The 27552-nt window shown below is 53.6% G+C and overlaps 2 protein-coding genes across 6 annotated transcripts in view; one reads left to right on the forward strand and one right to left on the reverse strand.

The window, feature by feature from the left end:
• The window catches only part of LOC110571986 (transformation/transcription domain associated protein), a 112563-nt gene extending 109974 nt beyond the window's left edge, over positions 1-2589 (reverse strand). For 2 of the 3 annotated variants that reach the window (XM_021680227.2, XM_044915729.1), the window contains exon 1: positions 75-201. In XM_021680227.2, the coding sequence (XP_021535902.1) occupies positions 75-174 (100 nt within the window). In that variant the 5' untranslated portion in view covers positions 175-201. Of the gene's footprint in view, positions 1-74; positions 241-2508 lie in introns of those variants that run through there. The other variant, XM_044915728.1, reaches the window with a different exon arrangement.
• Positions 2590-6686: 4097 nt separating this feature from the next.
• On the forward strand, positions 6687-22410 carry TMEM130 (transmembrane protein 130). Of its 3 annotated transcripts, none has more exons than XM_021680106.1 (8): positions 6687-6786; positions 12710-13015; positions 14285-14444; positions 17674-17840; positions 18647-18731; positions 19968-20170; positions 21748-21860; positions 22222-22410. In XM_021680106.1, the coding sequence occupies exons 1-8, from the start codon at positions 6702-6704 to the stop codon at positions 22408-22410; spliced, it is 1308 nt and encodes a 435-aa protein (XP_021535781.1). In that variant the 5' UTR covers positions 6687-6701. The 3 variants fall into 3 exon arrangements, with proteins under 3 accessions (XP_021535781.1, XP_021535782.1, XP_021535783.1); XM_021680107.1 differs by having other exon boundaries at positions 22258-22410; XM_021680108.1 differs by lacking the exon at positions 12710-13015 and having other exon boundaries at positions 6702-6786; positions 22258-22410.
• Positions 22411-27552: the final 5142 nt, after the last annotated feature.

Genomic DNA, 27552 nt, shown 5'->3' on the forward strand with positions numbered 1-27552 from the left:
ATGTGCACGTCATTTGAACTGAGATGAATGAGTCACGATAATGCATTTCTTAACAACAAGAAGGATCAACTCACGTGTATTTACATCCGTGAGAGCTGCCACAAACTGAAGGTATTTTTTCATCAGAGTGGTTTGGTCAACCACCGTGGCCCCCTGTGTTGCAACAAATGCCATTTTTTGTTGTTGTTGAGTTCGTTTGTTTCTCAAGAGAAAAGTACCAGGTCCATGAGTTCACCCAGCCTATGAAAAGAAGCGTATGGTGAGCCAACTTATTGAAGGCACAGGCTCACTGTCTCTCTGAAAATCTTACCTAAATGATGTATTAAGCTAAATACTTTTTAATTAACCCACAATACTATTCCCTCTGCTTTTTTGAAAGTAAAATTTACTTGCATCCATTTTTCCTATTAATTTCTAAACATTATTTTTATAAACAAAGACTCCCCCCCCCCTTACTGTATATCCTTTTTTCCCTAGGCCAGGGGTGGGCAAATTCTCTATATAAGCCAGACAGTAAATATTTCAGCCTTTGTGGTCTCTATCACAACCACTCAGCTCTGTTACAGCCAGAAAACAGCCACGGACCACACATAAATGAAAGAACATGGCTGTGATCCATAGAACTGTATTTATGGACACTGAAATTTGAATTTCATGTAATTCTCAAATGTCATGAAACACTACTCTTCTTTCAACTTTTTCTCAACCACTTAAAAACGTAAAAATTCTTAGTTCATGGGCTGTATAAAAACAGGCAGCTGAGGGGCACCCAGCAGGCTCAATCCACAGATGCGACTCTTGGTCTCGGGGTTTTAAGTTCCAGCCCCACGTTGGGTGTAGAGATTACTTAAAAATAAAAATCTTAAAACAACAACAAAAAACAGGCAGCTGACTGGATTGGGCAACCTCTATCCTAGGTGACCGGTTCTCAAACTTCAGTGTGCACGAAGATCACCAGGTGCCAAAGGTGGACTTCCAAGCACTACCCAGAGACTGTGGTTCAGTGAGGGGCCCAGGAAGCCCTAAGTTTTGCTTGCAGCTAGCCCAAAGTAAGCACTTAGAAAACGCTGCTTGAATGAATGAATAAATGCTTCAGGTTGTTGATGACCACACGAAGAATGATCTCTCCAAGCTGACACCTACATAGAGGGAGACCCGGTGTCTGTTTTAAGAGCACTCACAAAAGTTTCTTGAAAACCTGGTGAATTTGCTTTTACACATCTTCCTTATATATATAACTGCTTAATTCCACTATGCATCAAGAGGCAGCTTCATGACTTAATTTTCTCCTTCTTTCTGCAGGCCCTTCAAAAGCCCTCCCTACCGGAAGCCCTTCCTAGCAGCTCACACTGCTGCCCCAAGAGATGGGGACCCCCGACTCCACAAAGCCTCTTCTTCGGGCCACTCTCTTCGAGACACCAAAGCACTTCTCCGATGCAGAGAAGCCGCCGACTGCTGCTCTGTCGCACTCCTCTGGCTCAGAGCAGGAAAACTCCCTGAGACTGAAGAGGGGGACTCTGTCAGCCCCGCTGGATGACCTGACTACTGCTTCCTCTTTCAGGTCACACGCCCTCCTCCAAACACCAATGCCCCCCATCCCCATCCCTGGGGACCCAAGAATCAGGGTCATGGCCTCTCCGTGCCTACGAAACTTGTGGTCGTGCCCAAACTCCTTAAAAGCTTGAACCCCCTCTTTCACCAAAGTCGTCCACTCTTCCATTCCCCGGGGCCCCAAGAGGCCAGGCCCCGCGTCCTGCCGGGCCGGGGGAGGAGGGGGGGTGGCTGAGGAGGGAAAACGGCCCATCGCGCCTGTCCGTGCGACAGTGACTCGAAGACGCCGGGGACCGAGGGCCTGGGCCTGGCCTCCGTCGGGCCCCCGCGTCCCCGCCCAGGTGGGAAGGCCGGAGCCGGCGCCGCGCCCGCGCACCGACAAACGGCCCCGCCGCCCCGCCCCGCCGCGCCGAGCCTGAGGCGGCGCCGCCGGGCCAGAGGGGGCGCTGTCTTCGCCGCTACCTTCGCTCTCCGCGCCGGGCCGGGCGAGCCAGGGGCCTGCGTGGAGGCCGGGAGGTGCCAGGCTGGCCTGGGGGCGCTTCTGGGGGAACCGGGCCCTAACCCCACACTCTCTCTCCGCGGTCTCAAACGGCTCTCCGCTTCCCTCCTTTTGTCGCCGTCTCCGGACACCCAGCGTCCGCCCTCCAGGCCGTGGTACGGCGAGCGCCGAGGGCCAATTCTCGCGCCGCTAGCCCTCCGCCTCCCAGAGCTCTCCAGCGCGGCCAAGCAGCCGGAGGCTACAGGGCGGCCGCCGGCTCCAGCCTGTCGGGCTGGACACCCATGGGGGCCGGGAGGGGAGGGCCTGGGGACCGGGCACACAGAGCCTACCTCTGTCGCTGAGCGAAGCCGCCGCGCCGCAGAGGCCTCCCCACGCCGGGGCCCCGCCGCACCGGTCCGGGCCTCCGCGCGCACCTCCCGGGGCCGTTCCGCCGCCCTCCCGCGCCTGCCCGCGCTTACCCTGATCTCGGCGGCCGGCCTCCCGCAGACCCAGCCCGCGACCCCCAGCGAAGCCCTCGCAGCCACCGCCGCCGCCGTGCAGTCCCGCCCCCGCTTAAAGCGGCCGCGCCCGCCGCGGGAGAAATAGGTCCGGGTGCACCGCCCCCAAGTGGGTGCGGCCTGGGCGGGCGGCGGGAGCGGGGAGGGGCGTTGCGCCCGGCTGAGTCCGCCTGGCCTTTAAACCTCCGCTTGGTGGGCGGGGCCGCCCTCAAGGTTGGTGAGGCCCGCAGGTGCCGGGAGTCTTTGGGCCCCTTCTGCCCTAAATATGCGCGCGGGAGGCAGGCCTGGGAAGGGGAGGGGAGGGACAGCGGGGGCTGCTGCAGGGGGGTGGGCACCCGAGAGGCTCTCTTAGCGGGCGGCGGTCGGGCCAGGGAAGAGTCCATCCCTGAACTGAATGTGGCAGGCCGGGCGGGGTTTCCTCCCTCCTCCCTTCCTGGGGTCATTCTTAACCATTCGAAAGGGGAGGAGGTAAGCAGGGGCCTTGGGAAGGCGAAGGCGGAGACAGACAATGAGACCCTGTAAGCAAAGGAAAGCCCCGGTGTTCTGCTTGGAGGTGGTGGGCCTGATCATTTGCCCGGCAGCTATATCACCCAGAGGCTGGACCACAGACGATCTCTGTCAGCTCCTACCTGGTGGGGCAGTGATGAGAAGGAGGGGGAGTGGGGCAGAAAGCCCTGATGCCCAAGTGAGATGGTGTGGGCAGGATCAAGACGACTTAGAAGGGAAAAGTACTGTTGGACCTCACCTACGACTCCATCTAGAAGAGTGGTTGAATAGTGAGCGGCTCCTGGTTACCATGTTAGATGGACAGAGCAATAAAGTGATGACCTGTCTCCCCCACCTCCAGGACCTGGCTCCACCTCCTCCCCTTTCATGACAATATCTCACCCCCCTCCCCCATCATCACTAAGTTACCAAAGTCTTTGTGTTCCCTTCCCAGGCAGATACATTTCACACTTTGTAATAAATGCAGCTTGCAATACCTGCAACGTATCTCGGAAGAAAGGGGCCTTATTCAGAAGCATGCTTCTTGTTTAAAAATGTTGCCACTCAAGAACAATCCTCTGTTGAACTGCTGGGAATTTATATGAATGTATTTAGTGTCACTTATTTCTTCCCTGGGAGAAATAAAATGGGTCAGAATACCTTTTCCCCCATGGAAAAATTTCTTGCAAGCAAAATCCTCTCTACTCCTAACCGCGCCCCCCCCCCCCAAACTAATAGGTCCAAAGTTGGGGAAGGTTTAATAATCTGAGGGCTGAAATCAGTGTGAAGACAGTTATTGTTTCATATTGTTTGGTGGGAAGGGGGTGGAAAAGAAAGCAGGAGATAGATAAATCTTTTGATAAGTTTCAGATTAATTGCACAGCCTAAAGTCTTATAGTTAAGTCTAGCTCTAATATTGGCTAATTCCCTGCACTTCTCATGGCCCTAGCTTCTCCTAACAAAGTACCCAACACACTATTATGATTTTTGCCTGTTTTCTTGTCCACCTTCTGAACTAGAGGTCAGAGACAGTGTCAACTCCACCCCTATCAGGTAAATTAGATCACGCCCCTCCTCTGCTTAAAACCCTGGGAAGACTTCAGCTCAGCCTCATTTCCTGGCCCTATGTACCTCCCAACCTCACTCTTCATGTTCTAGCTGGAGTGGCCTTGCTGTGCCTCATGCCCACCTAGGACCTCTGGAATGTTCCTTCCTCAGAGGCACACAACTGACTCCTTGTCACCTTGATGATCTCAAATGTCACCTCCTCAGAGACAACCTTCTTAAAGCCCAATGTAAGAAAACCACTGTTCCTTCCACCAACACCCCCATTCACTATCTCATAATACTGTAATACTGTAATAATTTCACCAGGGGAAATACTCAAAACACTGTATTTTCCCCCCAATAACCTCGTAATCTGAACATCAGTTTCAGGGTGGCTTTTGCAGTGGCTTCTGTGACATAGATAAGACTATCTGTGACTACTGTAAAATTATTATTCAATGCAATCAAGTGACACATAAAAAACCAAAATCTTATTATTTTGTTTTCTGCATTTAGTTCAATTTTTAAAAAATTTTTAAAGATTTTATTTATTTGAGGGGTGCCTGAGTGGCTCAGTCGTTAAGCGTCTGCCTTCGGCTCAGGTCATGATCCCAGGGTCCTGGGATGGAGCCCCGCATTGGGCTCCGTGCTCTGCGGGAAGCCTGCTTCTCCCTTTCACACTCCCCCTGCCTGTGTTCCCTCTCTCGCTGTGTCTCTCTGTGTCAAACAAATAAAATCTTAAAGAAAAAAATAAAGATTTTATTTATTTGAGAGAGAGAAAGTGTGCGCGCATGAGCTGGGGGGAGGGGCAGAGGGAGAAGCAGACACCCCACTGAGCAGGGAGCCCAGCGCAGGTCTCTGAGATCATGACCTGAGCCGAAGGCAGACGCTTAACCAACTAAGCCACCCAGGTGCCCCTAAAACAATTTTTTTTAGATTTTACTTTTAAGTAATCTCTACGCGAGCATGGAGCTCAAACTTAACAGCCCTGAGGTCGAGTCACATGCTCCACCCACTGAGCTAGCCGGTGCCCCTGCATTTAGTTTGTTTTAAAAGCCACTAATAACCAGACCTTTTAATAATGTTAGCTAAATATTTGAAACTCGGCTTATAACCTTAACGTACTTTTTTTTTTTTTTTCAACCACAATTTTCTCCTCAATTCCTGATGGACAAGCAAAACTCTCCCAGGTCTGTAAGCAATTCCAATGATGACAGCCAATACTGATAGAATGCAATGTCCAAAGCACTGTTCTATGTATTAACTATTTTGTCCTTGCTAGTCTCATAGGGCAGGAACTATTTCCATTTTAAAGAAAAGGAAAGTGACTTTCCCAAGGTCACATAACTCTCAGGGAGAATCCAAAGTCTCCGGCTTCCTAGGCCTGGTATTGTCCCCACGATGGTGATTGATGCTACTGGGGGGAGGAGGGGGACGTGACACCTGTCTAGCACTTTCAACTTTCCTAGGGGGGCTCACTCAAATCTGTTCTCCCTCGATTAGGGTGAGATGGCAGGGTGGCCAGTGAGCCCATCCTCAGTGGAGGCCACCACTGTCCCAGAGACAAGCCATACCTGTAGTTGTCTTCACTCCCATATGGGATTCAAGTCATGGTCCATCCGGGCCCACCAGGCCTGAGGGGGTTCATCCAACTTCCCTCCCTGTAGGTGGGATCCCTTGTCCAAAGTACAGAGTTAAGCAAAGGCAGAGATGGGACAAGGATCCAGGCCGCCAGCTTCCAGTCTTGAAGACCAGACAGGCACAGCCACCTTCTAGAAGGAAAGACATGCTCCACTCTATTACGTTGGGTGGAAGCGCCTGCCTGGGCCAAGAGGGGCCTGGTTACCCCTCATTGCGGTTGTCTGAGTCTCACAAAGCCCTCAGTGACAGTGATGGCACCAGGGGTCCAACTGTGAGCGCGAGCAGTTTTAAGGCAGGGACCCGAGAGGGTAAACTGAGGAATGACGTGAGTCTCAGCGTAGGTGCTTGAGCCCCTCCCTCAGGAGGGATATGGGGTGTTTGCCGTCCCTCTGCCCGGCCCCTGGCACACAGCGGGGGCTCCACGTGAATGAGGAGCCGCATCTCCAAATCGTGTGCGTCAAGAGGGGAAATGGCAACAGGAGAAGAACCCAAAGGGGCCTGCGCGCGGCTTTGCAGCGGGGCGCGCGCCTCTGGGGACGCTGAGTCAGAGCCCGCGGGCGCGGACGCGGGAAGGCGGCGCAGACAGGAGGAGCGCAGACCCGGGGAGGAGACAGGAGGGGAGGATCATGGGGAGAAGAGGGGTAAAGGGAGGAGAGAAGAGGGGAGGGGAGGGGGCGCGGGAGGCGGCGCAGACTGCAGGAGCGCGGACTCCGGGAGGCGGGGGTTCGTGGGGAAAGGAGGGGTGCGGCGAGGGGAGGGAGGGACGCGGGGAGGGGGCGCGGCGCGGCTGACGTGGGCCGGGGTCGGCGCGGCAGGCTGTGGGCGGCGGCGGCGCGCAGCGACACAGCGTCGCGAGGCGAGGACGAGCGAGCGCCGCTCCCGCACCTCCCCGCATAGCCCGCGCCGCGCGCTCCGAGGAGCGGCCGCAGCCGCCGAGTCAGCCGCGTCCCCTCGGCGCTCCTGCCGCTCCGGGCGCAGCCATGGCCCCGGCCCTCTGGCCGCGCCTCAGCCGCGTCCTCTGGCTCGCCTGCCTCCTGCCCTTGGCCCCGGCTAGGGTGGCCGCAGGTAAGGCGCTGCGCGGGCCGGCCGCCCGCCCCCTCCAGCCGCAGCGCGCCCGGGGCCTCGGGGCGGTCCAGCCGTGCGCCCTGCGCGCACCTCCCGCCTCCCGGGCAGCCTCTGCAGCGCGCGGCAGAGGGGAGCGTGGCCAGCCGGAGCCTCGAAGCCCCCTCTTCTCTCCCCGCATCGTTCTCCCCAGAAGTCGGCCCGGCACTCGAGGGGCCTCCCCGCGCTCCTCGGTTCCTGCTGCCACCTCCAGATCGGCCCTGCCCTGGGAACTGCGCGCGGTGGCTGGGGCACCCATGCGGATGCCTGGGGTCCTCGCAGCCGCTGGGGGGTGGGACGGGGAGGAGGATGCGGGAAGACCGAGAATGTGCGGGATCTCTCATCACGCCCCAGACCCCCAGGGAACGCGGACAGGTTGCCCGCGGAGCAGCGTCTTTGCCTTTAAATGTTGTCTTATCCGGAGAGGTCTTCCACCCTGCTTGTGCTGGCTTCGGGGAGGTTGAGATTTTAGAGCCCAAGAGGCCAGTCTGCCATTTCGTCTTTCCAAAATGGACCCCTAGCTGACAGGTGCTGCTGGGTGCCGCCTCCCCGCCCCCTGCCCCACCGGGCCGTGCTCCTATGCTCCCTACTTCCCCTCCGTTCCCCACCGCCGGAAGGCCAGCACCAACCTTTCTGCCTCATTTTGGCGACAACAAAAGGACCCGGATTGGAGAATTGGGGGACAGGTGGGACGTGGGCAGCTCTGGTGGCGTGCGTGTGTTAGTCAACATTTTTCATTACGCCCCTACCCCCCCCCCCCAAAGAATGGTAGCGAGAGAAAGAGATCTAATGCCAAATTGTGAAAGAATCCAAAAGGTAAAATAAAAACCTGCATCTTAGGGATGGATTAGGAGAATTTTGTGGGAATTATGCTTGGTCAGGATTCCCTGCTTCCCTCCTGGAAATGTCATGTAGAGATGGGGGTCTCTTGTCCTTTGGGTTTACATGTGTCTGGAAATGATCACCGTGGCCTAAATTGCAAAAAAGAAAAAAAAAAGTACATTAATTCTTTGGAAGTCATGTCTGGTTCCCAGCCTGGCCTATTCAAGATATGATCAAGATAAGCTGCGAATGAGGTTGGGGAGCATACCTTCTCCTTCACACATAGGGAAAAAACAGAGACTTGGAAGCCCTTTCCATTCTTCCTGGGGTCTGGGTCAGCGTGCACCCGATGCTTCCCACACTAGAAGTGAAGGTCAGAGTCCAAGTACTGGACCATTCATTAATTCCAGGTTATGTTGTTCAGACTCCGGAGGTACCTTGGGAAGTGTTTGGGGCTATCCACATGTGCAGTGTGAAAGACCCGATTCAGCCATTTTCTAGAATGTTCAGGGCCCCACATGCTGTGTTGTCAGGGAAGATGTGCTCCAAGGGGAAGCCCACGGGGCCTGCTAGTGAGTGAGTGTTGCTTCCATGGGCTAGGCTTCGTGGCAGTTGCCATTTTGCCTTTTGCTTTGACCCTTTCAGCTCTGGGTCACTCAGTGCACCCGTTGAGCCCCCTAAGGCCCTCCCTTAGCTGCTGCTCTGTACTCCAAGGCCATGTCCCCTGGGCTCCCAAACCTGGAAAGAGAGGTTTGGATGGGTAGGGCAACAGGATCTGGGCTTGGTTCCTTTAGCCACATGTGGCAAAGCCTTCACGGTCCATTTTAGCTTGGATGCCCTGGACACTTCTGAGAGCCCTAAGGAAGAGAGGAGCAACATTACCCAGGGGCTGTGAAACATCTGCTTGGGGGGAAAAAAAAAAAAAAGCTTGAGGAAAAGTGCCCTCGGAGCTTCCCTGTGTCTGGACAGGTGTGGGGGCTCCCAGGAGCTGGGCCGCGTCTGCAGCAATGTAGCTTAGCTGTAGCCACAGCCCCTCCCCCCCCCCCCCATGCCACCCCACCCCTCCTCCCAGCCAGTCCATTCCCCTGGCAACGGATCTGCGTAGCGCTGACATGCGCCTGTCTCCAGTCTCGCTGCAGATGCTGGATGGCCATTAGCATGCAGCCGAATGTCCCTGCCACCTGCTAGCCTCGCTCTGGCCCACGCTCCTCGCCTGCGGGGACGGGAGGGAGCAAGAGGAAGAAGGGAGGGGATGGCCTCTCTTTCCTGGCCAAATGCTGCCTCACAGCCAAAGGGAGGGAGAATAGAACTCAGCCCAGGGGAGGGGGGGGTGGGTACAGATTTGCTTGGTGACTCCAGGTAGTTACATGGGGACCTCAGGGGACTCATGTCCCTCAATGTAAAATACACACTGTATTTTCTTGCAGAAATCTCTGCCATAGGATCTGGAATTCTCTCTTTGGGATTAAGACACTGCAGGTCCCTTTGTCAGTGCCAGTCCAAATGACTTCACACTCCAAAATAATGGCTCTGGGGAAGGGGATTCCGAACAGGGAGTGTGTGACATGGACGAAGGGAGAGGGTAGAGCAGGAGTCCCCAACGAGGACAGGCAACTGCCACAAGGCGAATGGGACACAGTTGAGGACACACTTGCTCCTGTCCCAGGTTTGCTGAGTCCCGCAGGTCTCCGGCGAGCTCCCTGAGGGCAGGAGGCATGTCCTACACTGCTGGGTTCCCCCAGCACTTGTGGCGTGGGGCACAAGGAAGGGGCTCAGTCAGTATCACCTGGGTGGGCAGTGCTAGGTGGGCTGGTCCCTCTGCCACACCCTTCTCTCCAGGAGCCTTGGGCAGCAGCAGTGTTGAACACCTACTATGTGCCAAGCACTTTGTTGGGCACATGGGGAGACGACAATGACCCCTGCCCTCAAGGAGCTTGCGGTGCAGCAAAGGAGACAAAGAAAGCTTCATGCTGACGTGGGGTTGGGACCACTGTGTGCTCAGGCTGTTTGGAGAGCACTGAGGGGGCAAGGAGTTCAGGGAAGGTTTCCTGGAAGAGGTTATATCCACAGACGAGTAGGTAGAGAAAGGCAGGGGGGACAGCATGTGCAAAAGCCCTGAGGTTAGTAAGGACAGAACATGTCGAGAAAGCTGCAAGAGTTAAAGTGGCCAGCCCCGGCGTGGATGTGAATTCGGACTCCACGCTGAGGCTGGTCCGTGAACACATTAGCTGGGGAGGAAGCTCCTTGTTGGTGGGGGCAGAGGGGTGGATGGTGCTGAGAGAGGGGAGGACCGCAGGCCGAGGGCCAGGGCCAAGGACGAAGTAGTAACAGCTGAATGCTAGCCTTTAGCAATGCTAGTAGTGATGGAGAGCAAGCAAACTCGCTCAGATGGGAGGAGTGGAGGCAAAGGACTAGGGATTGATTGATTCCTGGGACAGCTGCTCCCTCCGGCCCCAACAGAGAGCGATGGCTGAAAATGGTAGGTGTGGGGAAGGGAGACCCCTAGACCAGCAGCACTATCCAGCAGAACATTGGATGATGAAGGAAATATTCTATACCTGCCCTGAAGAGTAGCTACTGACCACATCTGGCGATGAAGCACTTGAAATGTGGCTAGCTCAACTGAACTGAATTTCTAGTGTTGGTTCAATTTAAGTAATTAACTCTGATTCATTTAAACGTAATTACAGGTGGTTAGCAGCTTTTTTAAATTTATTTATTTGGGAGAGAGAATGAGATAGAGAGAGCATGAGAGGGGGGAGGGTCAGAGGGAGAAGCAGGCTCCCCGCCGAGCAGGGAGCCCGATGCGGGACTCGATTCCGGCACTCCAGGATCATGACCTGAGCCGAAGGCAGTCGCTTAACCAACTGAGCCACCCAGGCGCCCAGCAGCTCCTCTTTTGCTCAGTGCAGATCTGGAGCCCAGAAAGTAGGTCTAGGTTACTTGGTTCTGCCAGCATTTAGGAGACACTCGAAACCAGGGGAGCAGGTGGGTGGGAGTGAGGGAAATGAGCAGAGAGGGGCTTGGGGCCCCTCCAGCCTTCCTTCTGTGTCACCTCTTCTGGTGAAGTAGTATGCTGTTGCAGGCTGGACACTCTCTAACCTGCAGCCCTTCAGAAATCTCACCTGAAGAGGAAATACACAAATTATAACAAAATCATCACGGCAAGAGTGAGGGGTTCTGGGAATCAAGGTATACCTGCTTGGGGCGCCTGGCTGGCTCAGTTGGTAGAGCGTGCGACTCTTGATCTCATGAGTCCGAGCCCCACGTTGGGGGTAGAGTTTACTTGAAAAAAAAATTAGGGGCGCCCAGCTGGCTCAGTCAGTGGAGGATGCAACTCCTGATCTCGGGGTTGTGAGTTCGAGCCCACGTTGGGTATAGAGATTGCTTAAAAACAAAATCTTTAAAAAAAGAAAAAAAAAGATATACCTGCTTGAGGGATTATCATACCAACAGTGAAAATCACATTAGTGCAACCACAGACATGCTTTTACATGTTGTCATGTGAAAATAAAATAATTCAAAATTGTGTGAAGAGTGTGATTATGTCTAAATTAAAAAATGCTATGCATGAAAAAGAGACATGAGGACAGCAGCTGTTTTTTGGAAGTAGGGTAATGGGACATTTCTAATATTCTTTATAAATACATATGTATTACTTTCATGATGGAAAGAAACCTTATTTTAAAAATCTTACTTTGTTTAGATGATAAAATATTATGCACATAGTAAAGCAGTTGAAGAATAATGACTTAGGAAAATGCCCGTGATACGGAATTGAAAACAACAATAATAGAATATAGAATTCCAAAGTACAAGCACGTTTTTTTTTTTTTAAAGTAGGAAATGCCCATATACGGTAACACTGGTTGTTACTGATTATTTTTATTTTTAATAAAATTGTTTAAGTTTTAATTCTCTATTTTCTCTATTTTCAGGTTACAATTAGTCTTACCTTCCATGCAGTAGTCAGTCGGGAAGGGAGAGTTATTTTAAAGGGTCTCTGACCCGGCCTCCATCCCATACGCTCAAGGCCCTGTTCTCTGTTAGGATCCTCCAAGACTGATTCCCAGGTTCCCTGTAAGAGCTGCATCCCCCATATTTCAGTTCAAGTTCCCTGAGGAGTCGACCAGCTAGAGTTCCAGCGTTGGCCCCAGCAGGAATCACAGAGGTCATTTAAGAGCAGTGAGCAGTGCCGTCCAGTGGGACCTCCTGTGATAATGAAGATATTCTGTATCTTTGCTATTGAGTGCTTGAAATGCAGCTACATAGGGAGCCTGGGTGGCTCAGTCTGTTAAGCACCTGCCTTCAGCTCAGGTCATCATCTCGGGGTCCTGGGATCGAGCCCCTCATCGGGCTCCCTGCTCTGTGGGGAGTCTGCTTCCCCCTCTCCCTTTGCCCCTACGCCCCCCTGCGCCCATGCTCTCTCCAGCGCTCTCGCTCTCAAATAAATCTTAAAAAAAAAAAATGCAGCTACTGTGGCTAAGAAAGTGGGTTTTAAATTTTGTTTCATTTTAACTGAAACTTACACAGCCATGTGTGGCCGTGGCCGTGGCCAGTGACAGCTGTGTTGGGCAGTGTAGAAGAAGATTTGGCTTGAATCAGAGTGGACCTTTGCCCGAGGCTTGTTCCATCGCTGTCTAGGCATTAGGCCTCTAAAGAGGCTCCAGACTCAGCTTTGTGTTTCAGATCAGAATTGTGTTTGACATGGAAAGACTAGTCTGAAGGAACAGGTGATAGAGGACATTTTTTTTTTTTCGGGGTAGCAGCCGAGGTGGTCCCTCCTATGACATACGTTGGCAGTCATTTTCATAGCTAAGAAATAAGTCTGGCCAGGTCAGGCCTGTGCTCTGGAAGGCCCCGCTTGGCTGGCCTAAGAAGAAAATCTCTGGACTCTGTTGGGCTTGGGTTCGAGTCCCAGCTTACAATCAGCTAGTCACTTGAGCTGCCGGGGCCTCAGTTTCTCCACTTATAAAACAGAATAATAGAAGCCAGCCCAGAGGGTGACAGTGGGTTCCTTACCACACCTCTCCTGAAATACAGTCTTTTGTCTCTGGGCTCCCAGGGCTGTATGAACTCCACCTCACCACCGATGGCCCTGCCACCACGGGGGCAGAGGTGACCATCACAGCCAGCCTGGTGGCCAGTGACAATGGCAGCCTGGTCCTGCCCACCAGCACCCGCCTCTACCACTTCCACTGGATCCATACCCCACTGCTGCTCACGGGGAAGACTGATGAGGCTTTCAGCTCCACCATCCGCGCCGTGGGGACCATGCCCGGGGACTTCCCGGTCTCCGTCTGGGTCACCGCTGCCGACTGCTGGACGTGCCAGCCTGTGGCGAGGAGCCTCCTTGTCCTCCCCATCACAGGTGAGGACCTTTTCTGTTTGCTAATTGGCCTTCAGACTCTTGCTGCAGAGAAAACCATCCAGCCTGGTTAGTAATCGTATAAACAAAGGATCAGAAAATGGCTACTACCCGATGCTGGTCAGCATTGTGCTGGAATGGACACGTAAAGCACATGTTGCTACTGGGGGTATAAATTAACACAACCCTCTGGAGAGGAGCTGATCGATAATGTTTCAATGGTTATGCACTATTTCAGTCTCTGGTCTGTTCATTCTCGTCCCTCCAGCCTCCTACCCTGACACTGCTCTCTCCTTCCAGGAAGTCCCTGCTCTCTTGGAGTTTACAATCTGTTAAAGAATTTGTCTTCAGGAAGTAAATTTCCATTTGGGTAATGTTTTACGCACAAATATGTTCATTGCAGTGGTGTTTATAACAACAGAAGAAAATATTAGACAAGCTACGTTTGCAACCGTAACAGGACTGGTTAAGTATGTGGATATAATTTGTATGATGAATAACGATGACCCTCACAGTTTGTACTGTCCCGGGGGAATACTCCTGCTTCTAAAATTTTAAAAAGCAAAACACAAACTTCTATAACCAGTTTGCTCAACTGTGTTTAACATGCATACGTATGTATATGTAATGTCCGCTTCTATTAGATACATACACACAAATGCTTTGTAATTCTTCAAAACATCAACAATAGCTGTGTTTGAATGACAGGCAGTTTCTTTTCATCCTATGTTTCAGCATTTTTCCAAATGAGCTTTATTGAGCACACCTTACTTTGTTTTTGGGGTGAAAAAAAATCAGCTCCTAATTTTTTTTTTTTTTTTTTTTTTTAGAGAAGGAGACACAGAACGGTGGTCCTTACCCAGCCCAGCACATTGCGTGTAGAGCTATGATCAGTAGAACTGCTAATTTTTTTCTAGGCTCATCTAATAATCTGAAATCTCTCCTGAGAATTTCTTTCAAAGCCTATGCATTTCCTCCTGGTCCTGGGCATCTTTTGTGCCAGAAAGTTCGGGATCCTGGTGAAAGTGGCGTAGGAGCGAGGCTGTGTGTGTGCTATGTGCTGTGAGTCTTCACCAGTGTCCCAGTGTCCCATGCAGCAGGGGCAATGATGTGGGGGACCTGCACGTCCCCTCCTGCCGCCACTCAGCTCTGACAGCCAGAAGTTCGGGGGTGGGGAGAGGCTGTCCTGCCAGCTGGCATGTGAGGTCACTCCCTGGCTCCTCCTTCCCGCCCCCTCGGGGGGGACTCACCCGCCTATGGTCTCTCTCCCAGAGCTCCTTGTGGGGAACCTCGTTGTCACCCAGAACACCTCCCTGCCCTGGCCCAGCTCTTACCTCACCAAGACAGTCCTTAAAGTTTCCTTCCTCCTCCATGACCCGAGCAACTTCTTCAAGACGGCCTCATTTCTCTACAACTGGGACTTCGGAGATGGGTATGTCTTTCCCCGTTGATGCCCCGAAGCTTTGGCCTGTGGTTGGTGGCCCCATCGTCCCACGCAGAGTGCTCTGTACTTTCCCACCCTCACCTGCTCACGCTCTCTCCCTCTAAATCTTCCTGCCACTCCTGTTCTGTGTCCAGTGTGGGGTACGTGGGGACCAGTGGTGAGCCAGTCATGGGACCTGCCTTTGAGGTGCCTACAACCTTGTACAGGAGGTCATTGGTGCCCCTTACATGCCTTTAATAAAGGTCAAAGTAGGATTTTTCTCCATTTGACTCTGGAAGGACCTACCTGGCTGATGGCACATGCAAGTATACTTCTGTGGTAGAACTCAGGTGTTCTGGCCTCATTTCTCCTGACTTCTCCTCTCCAAACAAGCCAGGCTGGAGGAGGCAGGTCAGGAAGTGGGGGTCAGGCACTGAGCCCAGGCAGCCCACAGACACCCTGAGCTCCTGTGAGAGTGGTGCTCTGCGGAGACCCCTCACTCCATTTGGGTCCCTTCAAGTCCCTGGCTGATGGTCCTTCCTACTCTATCCCATATGTTTCCACCTTCCATTTTTTGGCATTCCTTAAGACATTTCTCAGGCTTGCAGAGAAACACAGACCAACTTTCCAAGTTCATCAAAAGTTTAGTAATCCTTCTCTTGCATCACTCCTCACCCCCATGGGACTTAAAGGCTCAACGTGCTTTCTTATGTATAGTAATAAGTTAGAAAACAAAGTGGGAACTCCTAATTATAGCAAAAATAGTACATAAACATAGGAACACACTTACCTGGGAATGGGCAAGATCCTGTGTGAAGAAAACTAGAGCTACTAAGAGGTATCAAAGATTTTTTTTTTTAATTTTATTATTTATTTGAGAGAGAGACCCCAGAGTAAGAGTGAGAGGGAGAAGCAGACTCTCTGCTGAGCAGAGAGCCCAATGTGGGGCTTGATCTCAGGACCCTGAGATCATGACCTGAGCTGAAGGCAGACACTTAATAGACTGAGCCACCCAGGTGCCCCAACTAAGAGGTATTAAAGATTTGAGTAGAGGGCGCCTGGGTGGCTCAGTTGGTTAAGCGACTGCCTTCGGCTCAGGTCATGATCCTGGGGTCCCTGGATCGAGTCCCGCATCGGGCTCCCTGCTCGGCGGGGAGTCTGCTTCTCCCTCTGACCCTCCCCCCTCTCATGTGCTTGCTCTCTCTCATTCTCTCTCTCTCAAATAAATAAATAAAATCTTTAAAAAAAGAAAAAAAGATTTGAGTAGAATGTGTTCTGTACACCATGTCTAGGCTGGTGAACCTTAATATTGTAAAGATGTCCGTTTCCCTCCAGTTATCCCGTAAGCTTGATGCAAGTCCAATAAATATTCCATTAAGTATAATTTTGGATTGTGACGAAGATTCTACAGTTCATCTAAATTTGGGGTTTAAGTTGCACATAATATACACATATATACATATGCATGAATGCATATATGCATATATACACGTATAAAAATATGTCATTATAAACATACCTGTGGTTTTATAACCTAAAGAACATCTGGAACATCTGTCTCAAACCAGGGGACAGTCTCTATACTAATTAGGGGCATTTCTTTTCACATTAAATACATTATTCACTATTTTTACCAAAATAGAACATTTTTGACTAGCCCATGAAATAAGACAAGAAAAAGAAATATAAATACTGTAAAGGAGGAAGACAAAAATCATCACACATATAGACGACCTGGGAAACACAAGAGACTCAACTAAAAAATCTTAGAACTAAGAAGAGATTTCAGTGATATGGCCGGTTACAAAACAAAGATTCATAGCCTTTCCATATAATGGTAATAGAAAAAAATCTTTTACAATAGTTATAAACCATAAAAACTGAGAGAATAAACTTAGCCCCAAATGGTAGGATTTATGTGAATAAAACCGCAAATTGTACCTAGAACCTTAAAAGGACTTAAAAAATGAAGAGAGAATGTCTCAATATTGTCAGAAGGAAAAAAGATCAGAAAAACAATGACAATGAGCAGGGATGAGGAGAAGAACTAGAAATGCATACATAAATGTATTTTCAAAGCTACAAATAGGGGCGCCTGCCTGGCTCAGTCAGTAGAGCATGCAGCTCTTGATCTCAGGGTTGTGAGTTCGAGCTCCATATTGGGTGTAGAGATTACTTAAAAGTAAAATCTTAAAAAGAAGTCACAAATAATTTGCAGCAACAAAAGGCTGCACAACAGAACAGAGTAGAAAAGGCAGACACAAACCTGAGCTTATACACACCTAGTATATGGTAACAGTGGTATTTCTAGCCAGTGAGTAAAGATAGATTATTTAATAAATGGCACTCAGGCAATTGGTTAACTATTTAGAAGAAAAACAATCTGATCCTTAACAAAAGCGATTCTAGATAGATTGAAAAATTAAACATAACAAACCAGGACTAGATTGAAATGTAGATGATCCCCTACAATTGGATAATTTGGCAGTGGGGAAAGCATTTCTAAGAATAGAGAAACAGAGGCAGAAACTATAAAGGAAAAAAGTGCTAGATTTGGCTCATGAAATTTAAAATCTGGGTATGAAAGAAGTAAACCAAAAAAAAGAAGTAAATCAAACCAAAAGACAAACGTTAAACTGGGTTTAGAAAATATTTGGAAGATATTTAATAGGCAAAGGTTTGTTAAACTTCATATGTAAAGAGCATTGAGAAATCAACAAAGATTTTCTTTACTGTTATTAGACTTCCTTTTGAAGTAATTCACGTAATTGCAGGAAAAAGCATGATATTAATAACCTATGATAGAGATATTATTCTCTTTTACAGATGAAAAAAGTAAGAGTTAGAGCTATATAGATAGGAAATCTAGAACTGAGATTCAAAGCCAAGTATGTCTTAACTCCAAAGTGTATATTTTTTCCCTCCCAGGATTGTCCTTGTCTCTAACGCAGGGCCTCTTTTAGATTCCTGGCGGAAGGGGGCAGAGCACTTCCTGGCAGGTGACAGGCACTTTATTGCTAGGAGTTCTCCCACCTGTCACTTACAAGCACAAAGATGACCAGCAGCCAGTTCACCCAAGCATGGCTGACCTTGCATCCCGGCCAGCTCAGGGGGCTGCTGTGATGATGCCCAGTTTGCTCACAAGGCATTGGTAGCCAAGCTTGTCACTCCACGGACACCCCTGACTCTAAGAGGCCACATGAGTCACTTCTGTCATCTCCCTCCTGTCACCTTACAGCACCCAGATGGTGACGGAAGATGCTATGGTCTATTACAACTATTCCATCATTGGAACCTTCACCGTGAAGCTCAAGGTGGTGGCCGAGTGGGAACAGGCAACGCAGAACGCTGGGAAGGGCATTATGCAGAAGACAGGCGACTTCTCTGCCTCGCTGAAGCTGCAGGGTGGGTCTCCGGGGGTTGGTGCAGGTCGAATGTTTGGCCCCTTGGGGAGTCCTGGGCAGAACTCTTTCCCAGGTTGGAGCCCATGAAGATCAGAGTGGCTCCAGTTGGGCACTGCGCTGAGCTTGGATGCACATCCTCTCTTGTCATCCCCTGGGCAGCCCTCTGAGCAGAGGGTCATTATCCCCACTTCTGAGAGGGCACTGGGGGCCATGGCAGAGGTCACATGGCCACCAAGTGGCAGAGCTGGATTTGAACCCAGGCCCGCCTGCTCCCAGAGCCCAAGCCTGTGGCCAGACACTGTGCTGTCGGCTGGTGGGTCCACGTGGCTCTTTGTTCTCGGGCCACATTGGCGTCCTGTCGAGGACTGGCCTGTTGGGGCTAGGACAGCCTTGGCCTCCTGTAGAGAAGAAGCACCCAAACCCGCCTCCCCTTGCCTTTGGCCAGAGTGGGTGCTTGGGCAGCTGCGGCAGATTTCTGAGTTGTGCTGCAGTGCGTGCGGATGGGGTGGCACTTACCCCACGTTGCACAGGTGGTTGGGGAGGGGGGTTCTCCGGAGCTAGCCCTCCGTCCAGGTTACCAGAGCCCCGCCTGCTTCCGCTTCATCCAGCATCCTCACTCGGAGCGGCTCTGGCACCTGCTGCTGTTGGGTGGGGGGGTGCGGGACCCAGGCATGCCCTGGATGGACCTGCGACCCCCACCTCGGGAAAGAGCCTGACGGGGTGGTGGTCACACAGCCCCGGGCCCTAGGAGCTCTGGGACCGCTGTCCTCAGCCACCAGGTCTAATGGGGTCCTCTCTGCCTTCCAGAGACCCTTCGAGGCATCCAGGTCTTGGGGCCCACCCTAATTCAGACTTTCCAAAAGATGACAGTGACCTTGAACTTCCTGGGGAGGTGAGTGAACCCCAGGGTGCATAGTCGGTGACTCGTTGCCCTGCCAACACTCTCCCATGGATGATCCTGAGCCTAAGAGTTCCATCCCCCGCGGGGCCCCAAGTTTGGGGGCCAGTGGAAGCTTCTGCCACCTTGCCCCGCAACCACGGGAGAGCTGTGGGCACGGCTCCATACTCGAGGTCCAGGGGAGAGAGCATGGGCCTTTTGGAGCTGTCTGCAGTGTGGGCATCAAGGCAAAGGCAGGTGAGGAACCAGTCAGGTGAAAAGCCCTCTGCACAGCCCCCAGAAAGCAAACCGTCTTGGGTAGGAACCGGCCCAACTCTTGGCAAGAACAACATTAGGCTGAGTATGTAGTAAGCCACCGAGAAGCCGGGCATGTTCTCTGCACCAGGGTGAACGGAGCCGCAGAGGTCGGTGGTCCAGGCTCAGCCCTTCAGGGGCCGCAGAGGTCGGTGGTCCAGGCTCAGCCCTTCAGGGGCCGCAGAGGTCGGTGGTCCAGGCTCAGCCCTTCAAGGGCCGCAGAGGTCGGTGGTCCAGGCTCAGCCTTGCAGGGACTTGGGTGGGGAGGACCGGCCCCACCCCTCAACACAGGGCCACGACAGGGAAGCAAGGCTCGATGGGGAGCAAGCAAAGCGGCCAAGAAAAGACGAAGACGAGCCATGGGGCTGGAGGAGGTTTCTGAAGCTTTGGGGGCAGGTGCTTAGCACTTGAGGAGTGGACTTGGCAGACCCGATGGCTGAGGTGGCAGGAGTGGGTGTTTCACTGGGGCCTGGGGTTGCCTGCTCTGCGTTGCTGAGATGGACCTGTGCTTTCCAGCTTCTGAGCCTGTGCTGTGGCAGGTGGGTAACCCGGAACGCCTTCGCCCCTCCCAGCCTGTCAAACGTCTACTTATCCTTTCAGATCCTATTCAAATGCCACCTCCTCCCAAAAGCCTTCCCTGACTTCCTCATTAAGAATGTCCCCTGTGCCTCCACAGCACTCCCCGTGTGTCACCAGAGCACTCGTCCTGCCTCGTCCAGCACTCTGTGCCTATCCCTGTTTGCCTCACTAGCCTGGCATCCCCTTGGGGTCGGGGCGGGGGCATCTCTTATTTACCACTGTGTTCCCTGGGTCTGGAAGGGGTGAAGCAGAGGCCAGGACAGCTAGGTTCACGGCTGTCTGGCCCTTCTCAGCCTTGGTCTGTGCTCACGCTCCTTGCTGGGCCGTGGCTGAAAACCCACCCCCACTTCCCGGCAGCCCCCCTCTGACCGTGTGCTGGCGTCTCAAGCCCGAGTGCCTGCCGCTGGAGGAGGGAGAATGCCAGCCCACGTCGGTGGCCAGCACGGCCTACAACCTGACCCACACCTTCAGGGATCCCGGGGATTACTGCTTCAGCATCCGGGCTGAGAACGTCATCAGCAAGACACACCAGTACCATAGGATCCAGGTGTGGCCCTCCAGTAAGTGACCCCGCGCTTCCGCCAACACGAGAATTGTCACCAAACCTGCCGGCCCGGCCAACACGGTTGACCGTGTGCCCAGACCTCCCCCGGCCAGCCCTAGCACCCCTCGGTTCTACCGCCCTACAACACCAGCACCACGCACCCTCCCCGCGGCCCCTCCGGCACCGTCTGGACCTGGGCCATCGATCCCGTGCTGCCCAGCAGCAAGACGGCTTGAGCTCTCGCTCACTGCCACCGTCCCTGTCCCGATGTCCTTCCCACGTATTACCAGTGCCGCGCTGTCCCCGTCGTGAGCACTCTCCCGCTGGGCCCCCACAATCACAATGCCCTCCTCTGCCATCACCCCGATCCTGGCGCTGAGGTCACCACTAAAACCAGCCCCCAGGGAGCGGGCGCCGCTCAGAAAGTGTGAAGTGGGGTTCCTGTCATCTGCCAGGACCCCTGGCCACCGCCCCCGGAACGTCCTTCCCTGAGTCACCGTCAGGCCTGGCCGCTGGCTGGCTGATGATGGCGTGACGTTCTACCCTTCTTTTCTAGGGGGGGTCTCTCCTGCGACCCCAGAAAAGCACTTCCTTACATAGAGGAGAACCCTAAGGGATGGTCTTTCAGGTGCCCAGCCAGGTCTCTGCACTTGTCCCCAGGGTTGGACCCACAAGTGCACTGCTGCCCCGGTCTCCCCAGTCCCTTTCTGAGCCATTGGGCAGATGCTGTGCTCTGGGCCCTGGCTGGCCTTGTGGGCCCCACAGGGGTCTGGGGCCCTGCCTCCCCCAGCCTCTCCTGGGCACTGAGTGCCTCAGGACCCCCTGAATCCTGCAGAGGACACAGCATTCCAGGTAATCAGTGCTGACTTTTCCCGGGAAGCAGAACCTCACGGCACACAGTGGTGTCTACACCAGGGGCAGGGTGGGGGAGGGGGGAGAGGGACCCACACTTGCTGATCCCCTGCCGTGCGCCTGGCACATTCACACCCCTCCCCTCGTGGCATCCCTGAAGCAGCCTCGTGGGTCAGCATCAGCATCAGGGAGCATGGTCAGAGCCAGGTTCGAAACCAGGACCGCCTAACTGCAGACCCTGGGTTCTCCCTGTTCCGCCACGCAGCTTCCTGGCTCAGGGGCGCAGGGAGCCTAGAGCTGGTGGAGCGCAGACAGCTACGACAGGTCACAAGGCTGTGGCGTGTCCTCACAACATGGCTTCCTGTCTCCAACACAAGTCACCCAAGAGAGAGTGGGGAGGGAGCTGTGATTTCTTTGATGGCCTGGTCGTGGCTCCTGTCCTGTGCTATTCATTAGGGCGAGTCATTAAATCCAGCCCACACTCGGGGTGGGGGATTTAGCTGCACCTCTTGAAAGAGACCATCAAGTAACATGGGGACGTATTTTAGAACCCTAACACAGCCCTACTTGGTGTTTGTAGACTCCTAGATTGGCCTGTTGGGGTTGCCTCATTGGGATGCAGGTACCTAAGGAAATGATAGCCCTTGTGGGGTTTGACTCAGCTGTCCCGCACCGCGGTCTGAGAGCTGGCCTTCACCACCAACTCCCCAGACCCGTGACTTCACCGTGTCTCACTCCCAGGCATCCAGCCAGCTGTCTTTGCTTTCCCGTGTGCCACGCTGATCACCATGATGCTGGCCTTCATCATGTACATGACCCTCCGGAATGCCGCTCACCAGAAGGACATGGTAGAGGTGGGTGCTCAGGAGGGTGGGGGCTGGATCACGGGGCCCTGACTGGAGAAGAGGGGCCTGGCGGGGGCCTGGATGTCAGAGCAAGGTCCTAGGGCTGGGGGCGATGTGCCCGAGACGCATTCATAGACGGACCACGTTGAGCTGGCCTCTTCCCATCTGACTCCCTGCTGCGCTCACCCCTTAACGAGAAGCTGTGTCCGGTGCTGGGGTGGGGGGGGCAACCGAAGGAGGAAGGGCCCGGGAGCAGAAAAGCCAAGGGCGTGGGGCAGCACCGTGAGCCGCCAGGCCGCTGAGCTCGTAAGGCCACCTAACGGGGGTCTGGCAGGCGGGTGATTGACCCATGGGGTTTCGTTCACCATAGGTGGCTGATTTTGACTTTTCCCCCATGTCTGACAAGAACCCCGAGCCGCCCGCCGGGGCCCGGTGCTGTCACCACATGTGCTGTGGGCCCGTCTTGCTGGACACTCCCTCGGAGTACCTGGAAGTTGTCCGCGACAACCGCGGGCTGCTGCCGCCCCTCTACAAATCCGTCAAAACGTACACCGTGTGAGCGCCCCCCAGTCCCGTGTCAGCGTTAACTGACCGCCAGCCAGGCGCTCCAGACAGCGCGGCGCAAGCCGCCGAGCAGGAGGGGCGTGCGGGTGCGGGGCTGCCCACCCTGCCGGCCATCCATCCGTACTTCCAACTGCGCCACAAGCCCCCCTCAGCCCCACACCCCCCATCTGTCCACCTGTGCAGTCCAGCCCCCCCTGCAAGCCCCTCTCAGTCCCGCTACCCCACCCCTTGCCTTTGAAGAGCCCCAGGCAGGGCCCCGAAGCTCAGTGGGGTCCCTCCTCCCTCCCAGGGCTGCCTGGCTGCCCCGCACCCATTCTTCCCATATTGGCACTTCTGCCGTCCGTCTGGGGTCTGAGCTTCCCTCCCCCAGGTGGCCCTGCCTAGGTCAGAGAACTGGGAGGAAGGTCACCAATGGTTAAGGCTACATCACAAAAGGTCACGCATACAGAGACAAGCGCACGCACGCACTCATGCAGATACACACATCACACGTGTCCCACAGGCGTCTCCGACGATGTCCTCTGTATCAGTTACGTTGGTTGCTAAAAGGACATGGGACTTTCTCCACTTGGCCCCCCGCAGCTCCTGGGCCTGGCCCTCCCCTTCGTGCACCAGTCCCCGTGGCTCCTGGGGTCCATTCTAAGGACACCCTGTTTTCCTGCCTGCTTGCTGGGGGGTGGGTGGGGGCAGGGCTAACACTTTGTGGGTGCAGAGGGCTTCATGAAGAGCGCCTTCTTGTCCTGAGACCCTGTTAACTTCCACTGAGGAAAAGGAGGAGCGAGCCAGTGGGGAATTGGGTTCACTGTGGGGGATGGTGTTCTTGCCCCTCCGCATGGCCTGGAGAAGGAGGCAGGTCTGGAGGGAGCCCTCGGGGCAGGGGGGAGCCCAGTGGCCTGGGGGAGGCAGAGCTGGTGGAGAGGGCGGTCCAGGTGCAGAGAGAGACCACAGTGAGGCCCCCCCACACAGCCGTGCAGGAGCGTGAGGAGCCAAGGGGGCCTGTTTGGGGGGGAGGGGGCAGGGCTGTGGGGGCAAAGCTCTGTTGCCGTAATCTTTGCTCTCAGACTTTGTGCAGACAACAGCATTCCCGCTGTCGTGCAGCTCATTCTCATGAAATACTGCCATTATTGCTGAATAAAGCTTGTGTGCTCTCAAAATAGCCAAGCAGATGCCAGGGGGCCGGAGTCTCTTTCTTTTCTGTGCACGGGGTGGGGGGGAACGGGCATCCCCGCTGTGTTCTCTGGCAAGTGTGGATGGAGCTGCTGCCTGGGGTGTCGTGTCCCAGTCGGTCTTTTGGACCAGCGCTCCTTAAACGTCCACTCAGGTTGCATTGCAGACGGACCAGACTCGGCGGGGGGGTCTCTTGGAGGTGGGTCCAGGTGTCCCCCCGTGACTCCAACATGTAGCCAATTCTGTGGCCCCCCGGGCAGACACTAGATCAGAGCTGGGAGGAAGGCTACATTCAGGGAACTTGGAAATGCAGATCCAGGGGCCCCACCCACACCTGAATCTGCACCTGCTGAGGGGGCAGCCACCTGGGTCCCTGAAGGCCCACAGGGGTCCTGGTGCACCATCAAGGGTGAGCACCTCTGGTCTCACTTGAACTTGGATGTGCCTGAGAATCACCAGAGGTCTTGCCAAGCCACATACTTTGATTCAGGAGGTCAGGAGTGGGGCCTGGGAATCTGGGTTTCTTTTTATTTTTTTTTTATTCTTATGTTAATCCCCATACATTACATCATTAGTTTTAGATGAAGTGTTCCATGATTCATTGTTTGTGCATAACACCCAGTGCTCCATGCAGAATGTGCCCTCCTCAATACCCACCACCAGGCTAACCCATCCTCCCACCCCCCTCCCCTCTAGAACCCTCAGTTTGTTTTTCAGAGTCCATCGTCTCTCATGGTTCGTCTACCCCTCCGATTTCCCCCGCTTCATTCTTCCCGTCCCGCTACCTTCTTCTTCTTCTTTTTTTTTTTCTTAACGTATATTGCATTATTTGTTTCAGAGGTACAGATCTGAGATTCCACAGTCTTGCACAATTCATAGCGCTTACCAGAGCACATACCCTCCCCAGTGTCTATCACCCAGTCACCCCATCCCTCCCACCAGGGAATCTGGGTTTCTAACAAGATTCAAGATGCCACTGATGCTCCTGGTCCGAGGACCACACTTTGAGTTACATGCCTCTGAGTCGGCTTCCTTCCTAAGCTTTTCTTCTATAACAGATCTGGGCTTTTTTCTTAATTACCTCTGCTCTCCTGCCACCCTCACCACCCTACCCAGCTAGCCGGTGTGCCCCAAGCCTCAAGCTTGAGCGTGGTGGGGAATGGACCCCAACCCCACCTTGGCTGTACCACTCTGGGAAGCCCCACTTTTCAGGAGCCAAGGCATTTGAGGCACTTTCTCAGACTTCAGCATCAGCATGTGGGGCGGATGCTGCCACACCCACCTGTCCATTGACCCCCCCCGCCCCGCCCCCCAGCCAGGGATCAGTGTGTCAGGGTTTGGGGCGAGAAGGCACCTGAGTGTTGCAGGGGACCCTTGTGCCTCGGATAACTGGTTAGAGGATCAAATGAGACCTTGGAGAAAGTTGACAGGGTGGGGGGTGGGGGAACTGTTCTTGCCTTAGGTCTTTTTAATGTGTTCCTAATAGATGAGGGGTCGGGGCAGGTATTCTCACCAGCCTGCCCTTCTAGGAGGGATCCAAATATTGCCAATGAGAGGCTGTGGGTTCCTATGACCACAGGGGTCAAGGGTAGAATCAATTGGATGTATTTTTGCCTGGACTTGAGAAGAGTCATTTTTCCCTTGAGAAGCCTGGTCCAGGACTTAGTGGAGTCCCCCACTCTGTCATCTTGGACAGCGTGGGTTGTTTTTTGGAAGGATTCTGAGCATTTGAGCCTGATGGGATTAAAGTGGGTTTCCAAGGAAATGTAGATGAACACACCTGTACTGAGTTGAATAGTGACTCCCCCAAATTCACGTCCACCCAGACCCGTGAATGTGCCCTGATATGGAAATAGGGTCTTTGCAGATGTGATCAAATTAAGATGAGGTCTTGCTGAGATAAGGTGTACCCTAAACCCAATGACCTGTGTCCTTATAAAAAGAGGAGAGATGCAGACAGACACACAGGGAAGATAGCCATGCAATGGGGGGCAGACACCGGATGATGTGAGCACCAAGTGTTGCTGGTACCACCAGAAGCTGGGAGGCACAGAACGGATTCTCCCAGGTTAGCCTGCGTGGCCACCACAAGAAGCACCACAGCCGGGTGGCTTCAACAACAGACATTTATTTTCTCATAGTCCTGGAGGGTGGAAGTCAGAAATCAAGGTATGGTGTCTCCTGAAGGCCCTCTGCATGTAGATGGCTGTTCCCCTCTGTCCCCCTGTCCTCTGTGCATGTGTCTGTGTCCTAATTTCTTCGAAGGACACAGATTGGATTAGGACCCACACTAATAGCCTTATTTTAACCCAATTACCTCTTTAAAGGCCCCATTTCTGGGGCACCTGGGTGGCTCAGTTGGTTAAGTGCCTTCGGCTCAGGTCATGATCCCAGGGTCCTGGGATCGAGCCCCGCATCGGGCTCTTTGCTCAGCAGGGAGCCTGCTTCTCCCTCTTCCTGCCGCTCCCCCTGCCTGTGCTTTCTCTCTCTCTCTCTCTCTCTCTCTCTCTCATAAATACATAAAATCTTAAAAAAAAAAAAAAGGCTCCATTTCCAAATAGGGTCACCTAATGAGGTGCTGGGGGTCAGGACTTCAACATAGTAAATTTGGATGGACACAGTTCAACCCACAACACCTTGATTTCAACCCACAACACCTTGATTTCAGACTTCTAGTCTCCAGAACTGGGAAAAAATAGATTTCTGTTGTTCAAAGCCACCCGGTTTGTGGTATTTGCTTCGGCAGCCACAGGAAATGAATGCGCTTCCCGTGTCCTTGCAGTAGCTGGTCTCACTCCGCACCCACCCATCCAACCAGCAGATCCAGCATCCAGCCACTTCTCCCTGCCCTGGAGCCTTTGCCTCTCCACTGTTCCCTCCTCACTCTGCTCCACGGGTGTGCACCAGGACCGTGTCCTCTTCCACACAAACCCCTCAATGTCTCCCAGCTCAGAGTCCTTCCAGTGGCCCAAGGATGGCATGACCTGGCCCCTTTGGCCTCACTGCCCTCATTCCCTGCTGCTCATCCCTCCAGCTCTGCCTTCCTCAGGGCTTTGCTTCGGCTGTTCCCCTGCCACGCTGTTCCCTACACACACACACACACACACACACACACACACACACACACACACACACGGCTTCCCCCTCTGCTCCTCTGCTCAAGTGTCACCTGCCCCGTGAGGCCGACTCCAGCACCCCCTGCCTCCTGTACCTTGTATCCCCCACCCCCAATAGCAATGATCACCCTAGAGCATACTATTAATTCTACTAATTTATTTATTTAATCTGCCTTCCCCCATAGAATAAAGACTCTAAGAAGGAAGAAGCTTTGACTACCGTGTTCACTATTTACAGTTCCAGCACCTAGGACAGTGCCCAGCACATAGTAGATGCTCATTAAATATCACCCATGAAGGGAGGGGGGCCTCACAATGTCTGGAATTTAGGAAAGAGAAGATCCTAAGGAAAAGACTCAGTGTCTCCCCAGATTGTCCAGAAGGACAAAAATGGCCTGGAAAGCCCTGCTTTGGGCAAAGGGGTGATGTCCAGGTGACAGGATGCAGAGGCCTCCCTGCCTGCATCCTGGAGAGTGGGACCATTGTCTGGTGGGGGGGTTCTTCCCTGCCTGGGGGACCCGGAGCTGCCTCACATGATGGCATGTTGGAAACTGGTTCTGCCATTTGTCCACTATCAGAGCAGAAAGCCACGGGGCTGGCTCTGAGGATGATGCCTCGTTCTGTGCTGAGGAGGGGGATCCGAGGGTAGAAGCAGGGAGGCAGCCAGGCTGTGGATGGTGAGGCAGGGCTAAAGGGGTGAATTTGGCTGGGACCTGCTTGGCATCTGGCCAAGGGGCTGAGGAGGAGCTGGGGCCACCAGGCAGGGTCGGGGCCAGGGGCTCTTAACCTGGGGTGCCCGGCCCCCAAGGGATTCATGGGGAGAATTCACAAACTCGGGGCGGGGGAAGAAATTG

The sequence above is a fragment of the Neomonachus schauinslandi genome, chromosome 5 (assembly GCF_002201575.2).
Source record: "Neomonachus schauinslandi chromosome 5, ASM220157v2, whole genome shotgun sequence".
Lineage (NCBI taxonomy): Eukaryota > Metazoa > Chordata > Mammalia > Carnivora > Phocidae > Neomonachus > Neomonachus schauinslandi.